The sequence below is a fragment of the Lithobates pipiens genome, unplaced genomic scaffold (genome assembly GCF_037356315.1).
Source record: "Lithobates pipiens isolate NorthernLeopardFrog02 unplaced genomic scaffold, aLitPip1_a1.2 Scaffold_18, whole genome shotgun sequence".
NCBI classification, from domain to species: Eukaryota; Metazoa; Chordata; class Amphibia; order Anura; family Ranidae; genus Lithobates; species Lithobates pipiens.
This window is the reverse complement of record NW_027507758.1, coordinates 136,467,251-136,483,900: the sequence shown is the minus strand read 5'-3', so window position 1 is coordinate 136,483,900 and position 16,650 is coordinate 136,467,251. Positions and strand designations below refer to the sequence as shown.

General features: G+C 41.5%; 1 protein-coding gene across 4 annotated transcripts in view; it reads right to left on the bottom strand.

The window, feature by feature from the left end:
- Window positions 1-602: 602 nt before the first annotated feature.
- PHF10 (PHD finger protein 10) overlaps window positions 603-16,650 on the bottom strand; it is an 89,129-nt gene continuing 73,081 nt past the window's right edge. For all 4 annotated transcript variants that reach the window (XM_077486160.1, XM_077486161.1, XM_077486162.1 and 1 more), the window contains 2 exons: window positions 15,387-15,575; window positions 603-1,492 (listed from right to left, as the gene is read on the bottom strand). In XM_077486160.1, the coding sequence (XP_077342286.1) occupies window positions 1,407-1,492; window positions 15,387-15,575 (275 nt within the window). In that variant the 3' untranslated portion in view covers window positions 603-1,406. The remainder of the gene's footprint in view (window positions 1,493-15,386; window positions 15,576-16,650) is intronic.

The following is a 16,650-nucleotide window of genomic DNA, read 5'->3' as shown; positions in this document are numbered from 1 at the left end:
GATTAAATACCACCAAAAGAAAGCTCTATTTGTGTTGAAAAGGGCAAAAAGTTCATATGGTTACAGTGTTGCAGGACTGAGCAATTGCCATTCAAAATGTGAGAGCACTGAAAGCTGAAAATTGGTCTAGTTAGGAAGGGGGTTCAAGTGCCCAGTCGGCATGTGGTCAAACATAGTCTCATGTAATCTAAAGCTGAGTTTTGAAGATAAGAAACTACTTGTGCCTTATTCGGAGAAACTATGATTCTGAATTATGTGTAGCCATTTGCTCTTCAGGAAGTCATGCAGTTGATGAACCAACCAGTTTTTATTCATGACCAGCATCCATATTGCAAGTCAGCATTCACATATTTAGGAGCATCGATTGCCAGAAATTATAAGATTTGCTCCTCTCTGGCTTAGCTTGATAAATGATAGGATACTTGTTAATATTTTTGAAACCAATGTATAATTATAAAGTCAAGCTTATCTAGTGACTGCCTTAATATTACCAGATATATCCAATCCAGCTGGATCTGTGCAGTTTGACAACCAGAAATAATAATATATATGAAAAACAAAAACAAAAAAAAAAAACAAACACACACAACACTCAAGACAGCTTAGAATTTAAAATTTATCATCACTTTAGTTATGGTTTGAAACGTTATCGTCGACTTTCAAGCAGCAGAAATTGATATAACTGAAAAAAAAAAAAAAAAATGGTCCCATTGAATCTGAGCCCATATATAAAAGCCCTTGATTTCACAACAGTTCACATACCTCTTATAACTCTTGTGGTCATAATTTGGCACAGTGTAATGCTTCTGGGCTTTAAGCAGCTTTGAGGTTTCACTATATCTACAATAACAGCTCACACAAATGCAAGGTAAGCACAGCACAGTACTTGCAGTTGACAACACCGTATTCAAAGTCATACATACAAGAATAAAAAAATTCAATGACATACAAACATGGTCTACCAATACATCACATATGGATTAGTCTGTGTGACTATTACCTCCCAAAACTAGTTGTAAAGAAAGTTAACAAGTGATTTACATTGATAAAAGGCCAACATTTAAAAAGGGAATAATATTTAACATTTGCAGCACGTGGGTATTATTCAGTGCATGTGTACAGTTCTTTTCTTCCCAAGCCCATTGGTATGAGGTATATATTTATATATGTATTTGTATTTTTTGTTAAAATGTTGAATTAAAAAAAAAGCAAACTTTACAAAAATTATGTATTCATCAAGTCCCAGGACGTTAAGATTAAGGAAATTCCAGCCTTTGTTTTTATTTGGTTTATAAATATGAAAAATTGTCATGTAATTGAGATATTTTAAGATAAAACAGGAATATTTTGTTGCGTAGCACCATTTTCAAAGGTTTGTACAATCAGCATATATGAACACACGCAGTTTATCCTTCTTTACTGTTTTTGCCTCTTTTAACTCCTTTTTTTGGTGTAGGTGGAACATTCTGACAGCAGTCACATATCCAGGGACCTTTAAAATAAAAGCAAGGTGGTTACTTTATTTTTAAAACCAACCAATCAAAAGCAGTGTTCTCACACAGAATACAACTATATACACATATTCGTAATAAAAACAAAAACTGTCACCAGCTCTCTGCTCAGGGAGCACTGATAACCGAGTGATTGGCGGTGTTGGATCGCTTGGTTCTCTGTCTAAAACCCCTTTCACAAGGACGCAGTTTTCAGGCATTTTAGCAATAGAAATAGCCTCTAAATAGTGCCTGAAAACCACCTCCCATTCATTTCAGTGTGTCTTTTCACACTGGGGTGGTGCTCGAGGGATGTTAGGAAAAGTCCTGCAAGCAGCATCTTTGGGGCGGTTTGGGAGTGCTGTATTTAGTGCTCCCAAAAACGCTCTGCCAATTGAAATTAATGGACAGCGCTTCGGAAGTGCCGCAACACAGGCGTTTTTAACCCTTTCTTCAGCGCTTTAGCGATAACGCGACCTGTGTCTTAGAGCTGGCGGGAATACAGATGTAGCATTGAACCAATGCTGCATCCAACTAGGTAAAGTAGGACTAAAAGTAGAAAAAAAAAAAACACAATTCCCATACGTCTTTTAAGCGAACCTTAAGCTAACCTGACTATTTCTCCCTTATGGCAATTACTATATTAATATTAAAAAGACAAAAACATAGTTAAAGTCATTTAATACTTTAGTCCCCAAAGCTTCCTAAGACAACACATTTTTTAAATTGTAAACACTTCATCACACACCATGTCTCCATGTAATGACCCCTAAACAGTAGGCACCCTAGACTAAGGACTGCAGCCTATGCGGAGTTGGATGCTCCTTCATACTCACTACCAAGCATGGTGTTCTGCATACATATTGCCACAGACCTGCCAGAAAGGGATAGCAAAGGTTTTATTGAGAAAACAAAACCAGTATGCTGGCAGCCCACTGGAGATTAGGTCAAAGCCACTTGACCCACATGTACCCTGTGGCTCCCTGATAGGAGTTTAGTTGGAACTATAGTTGGCATGGGGAGGGTGAGGGGGATTAGTCAGGATCGTGTTTTAGGCCCCATTCACACGTTGACATGACTTGAAGCAATGCCTGGGCTGGACTTCAGCAATGTCAGCACCCCCTGCCGATGTTTCCATTGGCTCTCAGGTGCTGCCGCCATTATTGCCTGTAAGGGAACCTGGCAGTGAAGCTGCCCTAATGCACATGCACAAAGCGTGAATGGCCCAACAGCAGGGGAAGAGGGGGGGGGGGGGGGTCGAACTTCTGGGGGACCTCACCGCAGCCAGGTCTCCTTGAAGTGAGGACGGGTACCTGTCACTACCAGGTACCCACCCCCCATCCCCCGAAAAGGTGCCCAATGTGGCTCCGGAGGGGGAAGATAAGCGGAGTTCCACTTTAAGCGCTTCCAGATACAGTGGGTATAGAAAACAATCTCCCCCCTTTAAAATGATCACATTTTGTTGTTTTGCAGCCTGAAATGAAGGCTGTTTTTGTTTTATCCAGCTGTAATTACTCAGTGCAACTTATTACATCCAAGTGAAAAAAACAAACAACTCAAAAACAGAATGACTGGTTTGGAAAAAGGATCACGTGTTAGTATTTTGTTGAACCACCTTTTGCTTTAAATAAAAGCCTTTAGTCTGTTGGGACCTGTCTCCACTAACACATCTAGACTTTGCAATATTTGCCCACTCTTCTTTGCAGAACTGCTTAAGTTCAGTTAAATTTGATGGTGACCATTTGTGGACTGCAGTCAAGTCATTCCACAGATTTTTAAATGAGGTTCAAAGGGGCGTTCCAGTCATTTAAACAAAAAAAAAAAAAAAAACAACAGCTACAAACACTGTAATAAGGACACATACCTGTCCAGCGAACCCGCAATGGCAGCCGCCACGAAGCCGATCCGTCCATTATAACGGCAGCGCCGTCATCCTAACTAAGGGAAACCAGCAGTGGAGTCTTGCGGCTTCACTGCCTGTTTCCTACTGCGCAAGCGCAAGCCCCACGGCGCTTTGTGAATGTGCCCTGTTTCCTGGGACACACACATGTCCCAGAAGACAATGGGGCCGCTCGCTGAGGAGGAAGAATTGAAGAAAGTGACGCGGAATAGGAAGAGGCAGATTAGGAAGACTGCCTAGCAACAGGAGTTTCTGGTGAGTTAAAAAAAAAAAATGTAATATTCTTAAAAAAGTAAATTTTTTTTTTTTTAGGGTGGCCCTCCACTTTAAGTCTGGGCTCTGATTGGCAATGCAAGGACATTCACCATTTTCTCCTTCAACCACTGTGTGGTAATTTTTGCTGTATGCTTTGGGTCATTGTCATGTTGGAAGGTAAACCTTCTTCCCATTGACAACTGTCTGGCAGAGGGCAGCAGATATTCCTCAAGGATTTGATGGCATTCTGACCCATCCATTTTTCTCTTCCATCCTCTTCCTCTTCCCTTCCATCCTGACAAGTGCGCTAGTCCCTGCTGCAGAGGAAAACAGCATATTACCACCTCCATGCTTTACTGTAGGAATGGTGTTATTTGGATGGTGAATTGTGATGATTTCAACCATATTGTTTGGTTTTGAGGGCAAAAATTCAATTTTAGTCTCATCTGACCAGAACACCTTTTTCCATGTGGCCTCAGAATCTTCAAGGTGCATTTTGGCAAATCTCAGTCATGACTGCATATGACCTTTGAGTGGCTTTTTTTTTTTAAACCCTCCCATACAAGCCATATTTGTGGATAATTTGATATTGTTGTCACCTGCTCACAATGACCACTCTCAGTCAAAGTCTTGCAACCGCTTCAGAGTTGCTATAGGCCACTTGGTAGCCTCTGAACAGTTTCTTCCTGGCTCTTTCATCCAGTCTGAAGTGACGTCCTGATCCAGGAATACCTTCCACTTCCTAATAGACTTCACTGTGTTTCTAGGTATTGATAAAGCCTTTGACATTTTTTGTATCCATCTCCTGATTAGTGCTGTCCACAGCTTTATCCCAGAAATCTTTTAAAAGTGCCTTGCCACCCATAGTTAGTTGATTACTTCAGTTGCACTTCCAGGGAATGACCCCAGCTGATCAGTTGAAAGTCAAATGGCTTTGTGTGTCATTAAGAAGGTGATCGGATACACCTGATTGAGTTTACAAGTCCTTTTTAGGAGGGGGGGGGGGGGTGATCCTGTTTTTGAAAAAAAAATTCTGACGTGTTGGTGTTGTAGAGCTTTCACTTGGATGAGTTTCCTAATGGGTTCAAAAGATGGTTTCAGGGAAGAGAGCCAAAATTGAAATCCGAAAGAAGCATAGGGGTTGAAAAGCCGGTGTTTACACAAGGCAAAACGATTTCCATGTACAGTGCCTTGTAAAAAGGTATTCACCCCCCCCTTGGCTTTTTACCTATTTTGTTACATTACAGCCTTTAGTTCATTTTTTATCTAAATTATATTTGATGGATCAGAATACAAGAGTCTAAGTTGGTGAAGTACAAATATAGAAAAATATATACATAAAACAATTTTTTAGAAATAAAAAAATAATTGGCATGTGTGTGTGTGTGTGTATGTATTCACCCTCTGTTATGAAGCCCATAAAAATCTCTGGTGCAACTAATTACTTTTAGAAGTCACATAATTAGTAAAATGATGTCCACCTGTGTGCAATCTAAGTGCCACATGATCTGTCATTACATATACACACACCTTTTTGAAAGGCCCCAGAGGCTGCAACACCTAAGCAAGAGGCACCACTAACCAAACACTGCCATGAAAAGGACAATGTTGTTGAGAAGTACAAGTCTGGGTTAGGTTATAAAAAAAATATCCAAATCTTTGATTAGGACTAAGAGCACCATTAAATCTATCATAACCAAATGGAAAGAACATGATACAACAGCAAACCTGCCAAGAGATGGCCACACACCAAAACTCACGGACCGGGCAAGCAGGGCATTAATCAGACCGCAAAGAGACCTAAGGTAAACCTTGAGGAGCTGCAGAGTTCCACAGCAGAGACTGGAGTATCTGTACATAGTATGACAATAAGCCGTACGCTCCATAGAGTTGGGGTTTATGGCAGAGTGGCCAGAAGAAAGCCATTACTTTCAGCAAAACACAAAATGGCACATTTTGAGTTTGTGAAAAGGCATGTGGGAGACTCCCAAAACGTATGGGAGTAAGGTGCTCTGGTCTAAGGAGACTAAAATTTTACTTTTCGGCCAAAGAAAAAACGCTATGTCTGGCACAAACCCATCACATCACCCAAAGAACACCATCCCCACAGTGAAACATGATGGTAGCAGCATCATGCTGTGGGGATGTTTTTAGCAGTCGGGACTGGGAAACTGGTCAGAGTTGAGGGAAAGGTGGATGGTGCTAAATACAGTGATATTCTTGAGCAAAACTTGTACCAATCTGCGTGTGATTTGAGGCTAGGACGGAGGCTTGCCTTCCAGCAGGACAATGACCCCAAACACACTGCTAAAGCAACACTTGAGTGGTTTAAGGGGAAACATGTAAATGTGTTGTTGGAATGGCCTAGTCAAAGCCCAGACCTCAAGCCAATAGAAAATCTATGGTCAGACTTAATGATTGCTGTTCACAAGCTCAAACCATCCAACTTGAAGGAGCTGGTGCGGTTTTGCAAGGAGGAATGGGCAAAAAATAGGATTTTTATACTCACCATACAATCCTTTTATCTAAAGTTCATTGACTGTACACAGCAGCTCTTCTTGACCTTCGGGTTATATCACTCCTTTAGGAGAGGACTAGGCAGAAAGTGTTAAAAACGGCAACACTTGCACAGTACCACCCAGGGGGCGGTCCTACTAGCTATAACCTCTCACACTGCATCCAACAGCTCAGTTCGTCAAAAGTAGTACACACAGAAATAGGAGGGGTGGGTGCTGTGTCAGTCAATTAACTTCAGAGAAAAGGATTGTACGGGGAGTACAAAAATCCTATTTTCTCTATTGTTCACTGACGGACACAGCAGCTCTTCTGGACCTTAGGGACATCCCTGAGCAGTGTCAAAGAAACAAGGGGTGGGAACAGCAAATAACTCCACCCAAAACAGCCAGAGCACCTCAACGGAGGAGTTGCAACCTTAAACGGCCGCCTGCAAAACCTTGCGGCCGAAGCAAGCATCCGAAGATGCCCTCACATTAACCTTTTAAAATTTAGTAAAAGTGTGAACGGACAACCAGGTCGTCGCCTTACAAACCTGAGAAACAGACGCTTGATGTCAGAAAGGCCAAGAGTCACCAATTGCCCTGGTAGAATGCGCGGTTACAGGAAAGGCGGCAGTCCCCTTATGGCATAAGCCTGAACTACAGTCAGTCTGATCCACAGAGAGATGGTAGCCGATGAGACCGCCAGGCCTTTCTTTGGACCAACCACTGATGGAAACAGCAAGTTCGACCTCCGAAAAGGAGCCATAGCAGATACACCCGCAGAGCCCGGACCATTTCCAGGGAATGCAAAGCCACCTCTTTAGGGAGTGAAGGCCGAGGACATAAGGATGGAAGCACAATGTCCTCATTTAGATGAAAAGGCGGAACAACCTTTGGAAGAAACGAAGGCTACGGACGCAGCACCGCCTTATCATTGTGGAGGATCAAGTATGGAGACTTGCAAGACAAGGCCGCCAACTCAGAAACCCTCCTGACAGATGTAATGGCCACTAAAAAGATCACCTTCTGAGAGAATGTCAATAAAGGAATCTCCCTAATGAGGATTAAATATTGGACCTTTGCGACAAAAGTTCCTCTCGCATCGGCAGTTGCCAAGGAACATCTGCCTCCATTTGTACTATGTCGGCGTACCACGGACGCTGAGGCCAATCTGGGGCAAGCGGAATCCCCTCGGCTTCCACTTTGTGAAGCAGACGTGGTAGAAGTTTGAGTGGGGGGGGTGGGCATAAATCAGCCGCTAATGCTCCCACGTAGCCACCAACACGTCTGCCGCATCCGCCCAGTGATCCTTTGACCTGACCACAAAACTCTGTACCTTCAGATTGAGTTGAGAAGCCAGGAGATCCACATCTGGCACGCCCCACCTTAGGCAAAGGAGCCAAAATACATCCGGATGTAGCGACCATTCCCCTTGGTCCAACATCTGACGACTTAGGTAGTCCGCTTGCGGGACACCAACAACTTTACCGCAGCTCGAAGAGTCTGCAACTTGTCCAAAGGGAGAAAGACTCACCTCTGAGCAGTCCAGAAGCAAGCCCAGATACCCCAGGCATTGAGTCTGCACTAACACCGACTTCTGTAGGTTCAGTACCAAACCAAACTGCCGAAGAGTTTGCATGGTGATCGCCACATTCTCCCTTAATTCTGAGGCAGAAGCTGCCCTCAGAAGGAGATCGTTCAGGTAACCCACGATTGCGATCTCTCACTGCCTCAAAGCCAAAATTGGGGCTAGCACCTTGGTGAAGACGCTCAGTGCCGACGCCAGGCCAAAAAGGGAGAGCTAACAAATTGGTAGTGCTAGTCCCCGACGCAAATCACAGAAACCTCTGATGCTTATGGGCACATGTAAGTATGCGTCTGATGTCCAGGGATGCCAGAAAATCCCCCGCTGGAGTGCAGCGACCACCGAGCGAACCGTTCCATCCTGAACCTTTGTACTTCCACAAAGCTGTTGAGGGCCTTGAGATCCAGGACCGGACGGACCCCATCCTTCTTTGGGACTACAGATTGGAGTAGAACCCCTGTAACCTTTCCGGTGTCAGTCAGCAGGCACCTTGTCGGACTGGAAACGCTTACCTGCCGACCCTGGCGGACAAAAATCTGCTTCTGAGCGGAAAAGGAGGGCCCTTGTCTACGGCGTGGCTCCTTACCTTCCCTGGACAGCGCGCGCAACGTACTCTTACCCCCAGTAATGTTCTTAATGTTGTCATCCAGCGAGGCTCCAAATGGCCTCTCTCCCTGGAAGGGCAAGTTTAAGTAAGCATGTCTGGGTGAAACCGTGTCCACTGAGAACCTTTCTTGGATTGATGTTTGTCATGTTCGCTTCATTTTTTTGGACTTTCAATTAATTCTTTTGATTTTACTTCCAGATGTGCTGACCTTTATTTCCATTGGATTTCCCTGGCTGCGGACCAGGCATGCACCTGGATCTCTTCAGCAGCTCATCAGATCCTCATAGGTGGCTTTGAGCAGTGTGTTCCCAGCTCTCTCTCAATTGCGTCTAAACCCTGACTGAGCCAGATAGAACAGGGGGCATTGAGACGTTCGATCTAGTCTGTTAAGAGGCCTTGAGTCGTCTCCTAGAAGTTTGAGTATAAGTGTACCAGGCTCTTTTGAGCCAGTTTAGTGCAATGATTCATCGATTTATTCTCCCCTATTTTATACAGCATTCCAGGAACAATCTGCAATGGAGAGAAGGCATATATTAACCTGGAGGTCAGGGGATTACCAGGGCAACCAATCCCAGTGTTAGATCATTGGCACTGGCCACAAATAAAAGGAGCAGCTTGTTGTTGAACCCAGGGAATATGATGTCCACATCTGGAGTTCCACATTTCTGAAATAGTAGATTGAAAATGTTGGTATATTATTAGGTACCATTCCACCTAGTCCAAGTGGGGACAACTGAGCAAATCTGCCTGCCAGAATAGCAGAGGTTGTTTGACAGTGGTTCTCAAACCATTAGAGAATGAGGTTGCCTGACTCCTAGTACTCCCTAATGCCCGATAGGCTATTGGTGTAGAACTATCTGACTGCACCCTGATTGGGTGTACCTGAAGAAGGGGAATTAAGCAATGCTGACTAGAACTTTAGCTCCAAGTTCCGGGATGCTGATGGGGATCTTTGTTTTCATTGGGGACCAGGTTCCTTCTACTACAAGAGATTGGAATACTCCTTCCCAGCCTGTGAACCCGACATCCGTTATCACCCTTCATTAGTATGGCAGAAATTACTTTGCACATATCAAGGCTGGATTGAAAATCCATCAAGCTTGGGAGCTCCTTGCTTGACTGAAGAGAAACAATGGAAGAGCAAGAGTAATAGCGTGCGTTTGTTCAGGCCAACGGAATGTTGTGTTGTAGAACCCTTGAGGGGAAAAGAATAGCCTTGAATGAGGCTACCATAAAAAAGGTACAGGACCCTCATGGAGAATCTCACTGTGGCATGTCTGAACTTAAAAGGTCTAAGCATGGGATTGTAGGGAGGAAAGTTTGCTGGAAGGAATTTGTTTTGTCTGGGATGTGTCTAGAATGGGGACTATGTATTCTAGATGGATAGGTTGGAGGGAAGACTTCTGAAAAGTTGTATAGTCTTGTGGGCATTTACAGACAGATGACCACTTTCTGAAGGCTTCTTCCTCAAATCTAACTACCCCATGACCTGAATGCCCCAAGTTCTTAAAAGGACAAGTATGGGTGCACACAACTTTCTGAATACTCTGGGGGCAGAGGATAGGCTGAATGGCAGTGAAACAAATTGAAAGCGTGTGTCTCCTACTGAAAAACACAGAAATAACTGAAGTGGTTAAATAGAAATGTTCACTGCAGATCTCATGCAAACTTTTGGAACACAAATGTACTTGTTAAAAAAAAAAAAAAAGAATAGGACCAAGAAAAAAAAAAAAAAAAAGACCTTATTGTATTGGACTTTACTAGTACCAGAGAGGAAGGGCCACACATTTATATAAAATCACAATGTTTATTAAAAAAATATATTGCTAAAAACACATTTATAAAATCATGAAAATATGCTCTAGTTAGACAATATTAGCCATATAATAGGACACAAAAATAAGTATTTTCAAAATGTTCCAAGAAGTTGACATTTCACATCTAACCGCTTCCGCAGGACCTCATTTTCTTGGCAGCAAAAAAAATTGGCATATCGCCCTATAAGCGTGGCACAAGGATGGTGGTATAGTGTATGATGCAAACAGAATATATTGGATGATACAGCAAAGTTAGGCATATGACAATACACATACAACCTCAGTTGTGAGTCAACTGGGAGAATAAATAGGCCTGGTATACAAAGATGTTATAATCATATTCCAATATGTTTGCCTCCACCAGGACCAAGTAAAGTGTCACTGAGGAATTACTCAAACATCCATCCATCACTCCCACCATATATTCATTGATTGATATATTCATCCAATGCACAGGGACCATATGACCGTCCAGACAAGTATCCAGCACTTGCATCCCACCATATTTATTGTTCCAGTTGGTTTACAACTAAAGGTTGAATGTGTATTGTCATACACAACTTTGCCACATCATCCAATATATTAGTTTCGCACCGCAAATTATACCACAAACCTTGTGCCACGCTCATAGGGCGATGTCAATTTTCTTTGCTGCCAGAACAATGAGGTTCCGAGGAAGTGGTTAGATGTGAAGCGCGTCAACCTCTTGGGACATTTAGCAAAGACTAGCATATTTTCATGATTTTATGAATGTTTAACAATTTTTTTTGTATTGAACACTGCGATTTTATATACCTAAATGTTTGGCCGTTCCTCTCTGGTACCAGTTAAATCCAATACAATAAGGTCCCTTTTTTTGGTAATGTTCGCAAATTAATGGGGTACCCCTTTAATAGCCTCTCTCCTCCTTTAGGTCAAGAATAGGATGGATATTCCCATTGGGTTTTATTACTGTGAGCAAGTTTGAAAACACACCTTTAAATCTGTTCTCTAGAGGGACTGGAACAACCACTCCCTGGGACAAAAGATTATTCTGGGTGGTCTGCAAATGGACAGATGTTGGCTAAGGCCCCCCCATTAAGAGTGAGGGAACCTATTCATTGTGAAAAAAGCTTTGGGGTAGACGGTGGTTTTGGTTTCCTAGTCTTGCACCGAAAGGAAGGGCTGACGTTTGGCTTTGAAGATGAAACCCGGTGAGAGGTTTTGGAGTCTTCCTCTGTCAAAAGGACTTGTCCTCGTGTGACCTCCTTTATGAGTTTGTCAAATGCATCAAAGAGATGTCTTTATCCAAACGACATACAAGTATGGTGTCTCTGTGCATAAGGACAAAAATGAGAGCCATTCACAGTAAAAGGCGGAAGGGCAAGGTTTGTAAGTCTTCCGCCAGAACTGGTTCTGAAATACAAGATCCTACTGCTTGTTCATTACCCTAATACAATTAACTGCAGTTTGACAAACTACAGCAACAGCAGGTTGGAGAGCTAGACATCTATGACCAGAATAGTCAACTTTTTAGTGAATTATTTTACCACTGGATATAGCTCAGCAATGATTCTCAGAGGAGTGAACGTTTTTTCAGGCGTACCCTAATCAGTATAAATTGCCCAGAATGTTCATAAATGTGAAATGTCTTTTGAAACTGTGGAGGTCTCTTAGTACCTAGAAGGGCAGGGCAAGCAGGAGAATTGAGTGCAATTATGCTGAGGCTTTTGCACACAGCAAAAGTGAGCATCTACTTTGTGAAGCATTTTGCAGGAAGCCACAGCATCAGGTATACAGGAGATTGGGGGTGAAAAATCTTCTACAGCTTCCTCTAGCACTGTTCCTGTGTTCTTTGTTCTCCTGTTTCTACTGCTTCCAGAAATGGTAGATCTACTGATGAGGGTAGAGAAAGAGGGCACAGAAAAGCCTGGTGCTTTTGAGGTCTAAACAGTGTTGGTTTTATTAAGGCTGTTAGCTGTTCGAGAAAGTCAGACAGCGTTATAGCGAAATCTGCATTTGTCAGATAGGCTGCTTGTTGCAATTCTGAGATATAGCTAGAATCAGATGCAGACAGATGTTAAAATAGGGTCTGGTTCTGGTGCAAGGGAACGTCATCTCTCTGGGCAGTTTGTCATGTAAACCTTCAGCACAGCGAGTGTTTTAGTTTTGCTGTGGCTCTTTTGCGTGGTTACTATTGCTTAGGGTGTTCCCCTGTGGGGTATCTACTAAGGTGTGGAAATGGGGTAAGTGGGTTTCTAGAAAAACACAGAAATCCAGGTGTAAACCATCCTCTAGTTTAGTCCCGGAGGCAAAGGGGGGAGGAGGAGGCAGTGCTAGGAGCAGAGGCGATGGTAAAAGTACGACCTGTGATGTGATTCAACACCCAATTATCCACCTGAGACCAAGTTGCGATATTATAGCATGGATATTATCAATCTTTCTGGCTATGTACTCTCTACGGAGGAAAATACATTGTTATTCAAGGGGTTGAGCTTTTGCCCGAATTCCAACCTTGATGCCTTTGAGGTAATCTAGGATATGAATCTATTTGCAAGGAAAGTGATTTTAAAAAGTCTCTACTATAAGACTAGGGAGAAACAGTATTACACAACATAAGGATCTCGATGACCTGATGTCCCTACTGGACAAGCAGGATTCATCGGACCTAATCGACACCTTAGATCAGGGGTCCTCAAACTACGGCCCTCGGGCCACATTCGGCCCCCTGAGGACATTTATCTGGCCCACCGCACCCTGGGCCGGACTCCCGACAGGCCAGGCCAGTTGTAACACAGTGGGACACTGCTGTGTCACGGAGCTCACTGTTAAAAGTTTGGGCACGCTGTGATAAAAGTCCTGCCCTCCTCCCAGACCAGCTCGTGTGATAAAGGCAGTGTTCTGTCTATCACATGAGCTGGTCTAGGAGGAGGGCGGGCCTTTTATCACAGCACGCCCAAACTTCTCAGTGAGCCCTGACAGCAGCAGCAGCAGATGTCCGATGTGCGCACACACTGACTGGTGAGACATTGTTTGGCACAGCAAGACTGAGGGGGGCTTGCAACGATGGTGAAGGGGGGGGGGGGCTTGCAATGATGGTGAGGCGGGCACTGATTGGGCATCTCATTAGCAAAAAACAGGCTCATAAATTCCCATTGAAATACTGGTAAGTTTATTGATTTAACTTTACTTGTTCTTCATTTTAAATATTGTATTTGCTCCCGTTTTGTTTTTCCACTTCAAAATAAGATATTTGCTATGTGCATAGGAGAGACGACAAGAATCGGCTTCGTTCCAGTCTCCTAATTACCTTTTAGACCCCCGATCACTCCATAAAGAGTACCTGTCACCACTTATTACTGTCACAAGGGATGTTTACATTCCTTGTGACAGCAATAAAAGTGATCAATTTATTTATTTTTTTTAAAATAAAAAATAAATGTATTCATTTTAAAATGCGTGCAATTATAAAGTGTGACATGTTTGGTATCGATTTACTCGGCGTAACAATCGTTCACATAATGCAAAAAAATTGGGCTAATTTTACGGTTTCGTTTTTTATTTTAATTCATGAAAGCGTCTCTTTTCCCAAAAAGTTGCGTTTAAAACCCCGCTGCGCAAATACCGTGTGTCATAAAATATTGCAACAATCGCCGTTTTATTCTCTAGAGTCTCTGCTAATATTATATATATATATATATATATATATAGTTTGGGGATTCCAAGTAATTTTCTAGCAAAAAATATGGATTTTAACTTGTAAACACCAAATGCCAAAAATAGGCCTAGTCCTGAAAGGGTTAAAAAAAGCCTTTAAATGAGCCAATGGACATATCAGATGAGAAAAGAAAGACTAATTGACCTTCAGATCATTAGATTGATCACCAAATATAGTAACCAACACAAAGCAGTGAGGAAAATTATTGGCAGGTTTTGGCACCTTTTGCGCACAGACCCTTTGCTGAGCCCCTATATAACACAGAGCTCAGCAATTACATATCGACGGGGAGCCTCACTAAAGGACCATTTGGTCCAGAGCGAGTTTGAAGGCGAATTCCTTAAGGACCACTGCAAAAGAATGGACATCACCATAAATAATTAAAAATAATAATATTAGTCCAAAAATATCCAGTGAGTTTCTTAGCACCCGTGCCGCAATCAAAATTCCACACACAAGACGTTTTGTGAACGTATACACCACGTATAAAACACACTGCCGCTTTCCGGAATTTTTGGAATATATTATTTTTAATATGTACAGTTGATTTTTATTTTCATTTCACTTTATTCAACATCGATTATGTATTAGGCATTTTCATTGTACATCAATTGGGTATTTAGATTTAGTATAACCAGCTTTAGTATTTATATTCATTGGTTTTTATGTATATATTTAATTGAATCAATTCTATCACTATTGATTATTTTTATTTATTCACACACCTTTTTGGGACTTTATCATCACTGTTTACGCTTTATTGAAATTTTTTGCGATGTTATTGATTTTTTTATTCACCTAGATATTTGGCACTTTATAGTCACTATTATTTGAGTGCTGTCATTGGTTAAGCGCAGCTCCTTTTTTGCTTGTGGGTGTTGTATAACATTTCGAGCTGCAGCTTGTCTTTCTTCAGATAGCGCAGTATTTTTTCCTTAAAATAACCATTTTAAAATGACTGTCTATAATGTTATTAATTAATGCATTTGATTTCTATTATATAGTGATCCCTGACAAAATCTGACGAAGGGACGTATGGTGTCCTGAAACACGTCGGGCCGTCTGGATCTTAAATGGGAATGCACGACCATTGTTATCCATGTTTTTATTGGTTTGAAATGTTGATAATTATATATGTACACACAGTTTTTTAATAAACTTTTCTATACCTTATATGTACTCCGATGCAGTTTAAAGTCCCAGTTATTACAGGGGCATCTCCTTTTTATATTTGTCTAAGGGATGTTGGCAGCTTAAACTGGTATAGTTGGATGTTCTCCTTTTCTATATCCCCAAATTGTGAAAGGGGGGGACATTTATTGCCAGGTTGGAAAAAGTTTAAATACTTAAGTGAATAAACTCAAAACACATTCCCTGCTTGTCTCACATTACACTTCAGTATATCAGGCTCATGATTTCCAAAAATTGTGAAGTTACCATTAACATTTCCATGTATCCTGTGCATGCTACAAAGTTTGTTAACATAATTGTCATGTAAATGTGTTTTGTATGACTTTGCACTCATCAGCAAACATACCTGATGGAAGAACACCAAGTCCGACACAAAAAGTATGATAGCCACGGTCACAGTGGTCGCAGAACATCATATCCTCTTCATGGTGAGCCTGGCTACATATGATACATGTTTTGCACTCCATACATTGCCAAGGGTATTTTTTTATTACTGCAACCAATTCTGGTGCCATATCCAAGCATGAAGGATGGCCTAAAGAGATAAAATATACAGAAAAACATCAACCATTATTCTTACTGCTTTCAAATTAGTAATATGTAGCCATATCACATGCAAAAAAACAAAAAAAGTTTCAACCTGTTTATCATGGAACATTATGGGTTTTCTAACACACAGCAGAATCTGTTTTTAGACAGCCCTCCTAATTGAAGCTACCTCAACAGTGAAAGGGGGGGGGGGAGGGGGGGGGGGGGAGTTACTACGGTGTAGGGCTGAAACAACGAATCGATTAATCGACAACTAATCGATTATGAAATTAATCAATTCCTATTTTCATAATCGATTAATCGGCCAGTAACATAATGGGGTTAAAAAAAAAAAAATTAACCCTTTATAGTACAAAAAGAGCAAATAATCGCTACTGTAAATATTACTTTCACAGTTCTACAGTAAAAAAAATGAAAAGTAGTGATTATCTGCTTTTTTTTACTATAAAGGGCTAATTTTAGTTTTTTTTAACCCCATTATGTTACTAAATGCCTTAGACCTGGTTCACATCTATGTGTTTATTGGTGCTTTTTGCAGAACTGCACTACAGTTCATTTACATGGTTTCTTATGGGACACATTCAAATCTGTGCTTTTTTTCATCCGCTGCGTATTTGTTAAGTGTCAGGGACTTTTAAACGCAAAACGGTGCTTCTTTGGTTCAATATACTTCAATGGAAAAGCTGCAGAAAAGCATGTAATGCGTTTTTGAAGCAATTTGTATTTTTTAATCTGCCCAAAAAAAAAAAAAAAAAAAATGCAAATTGCAGTAAAATCACGTGCACAGAAATAAAAAAACGCACAGCAAAAAGCACTGCAGAAACAGATCAAAAGCAAACTGCATAGGTGTGCACAGAGCCTTATGCTGGCCACATGGATTAATTGTCAGATGAGAATATTCAGACGAAAAATCTTTTGTACATTCGAAAGAAAAAATTTAAAGAATTTTGTTTGAAATTTTCACTTGTTTTTAACATTCTGTTTTTAAAATTAATATAATTTCTAAATTCTTTATTTCTTTGCAAAAATACAAAACGTAAGTTGTTAATGATACTTGCGTA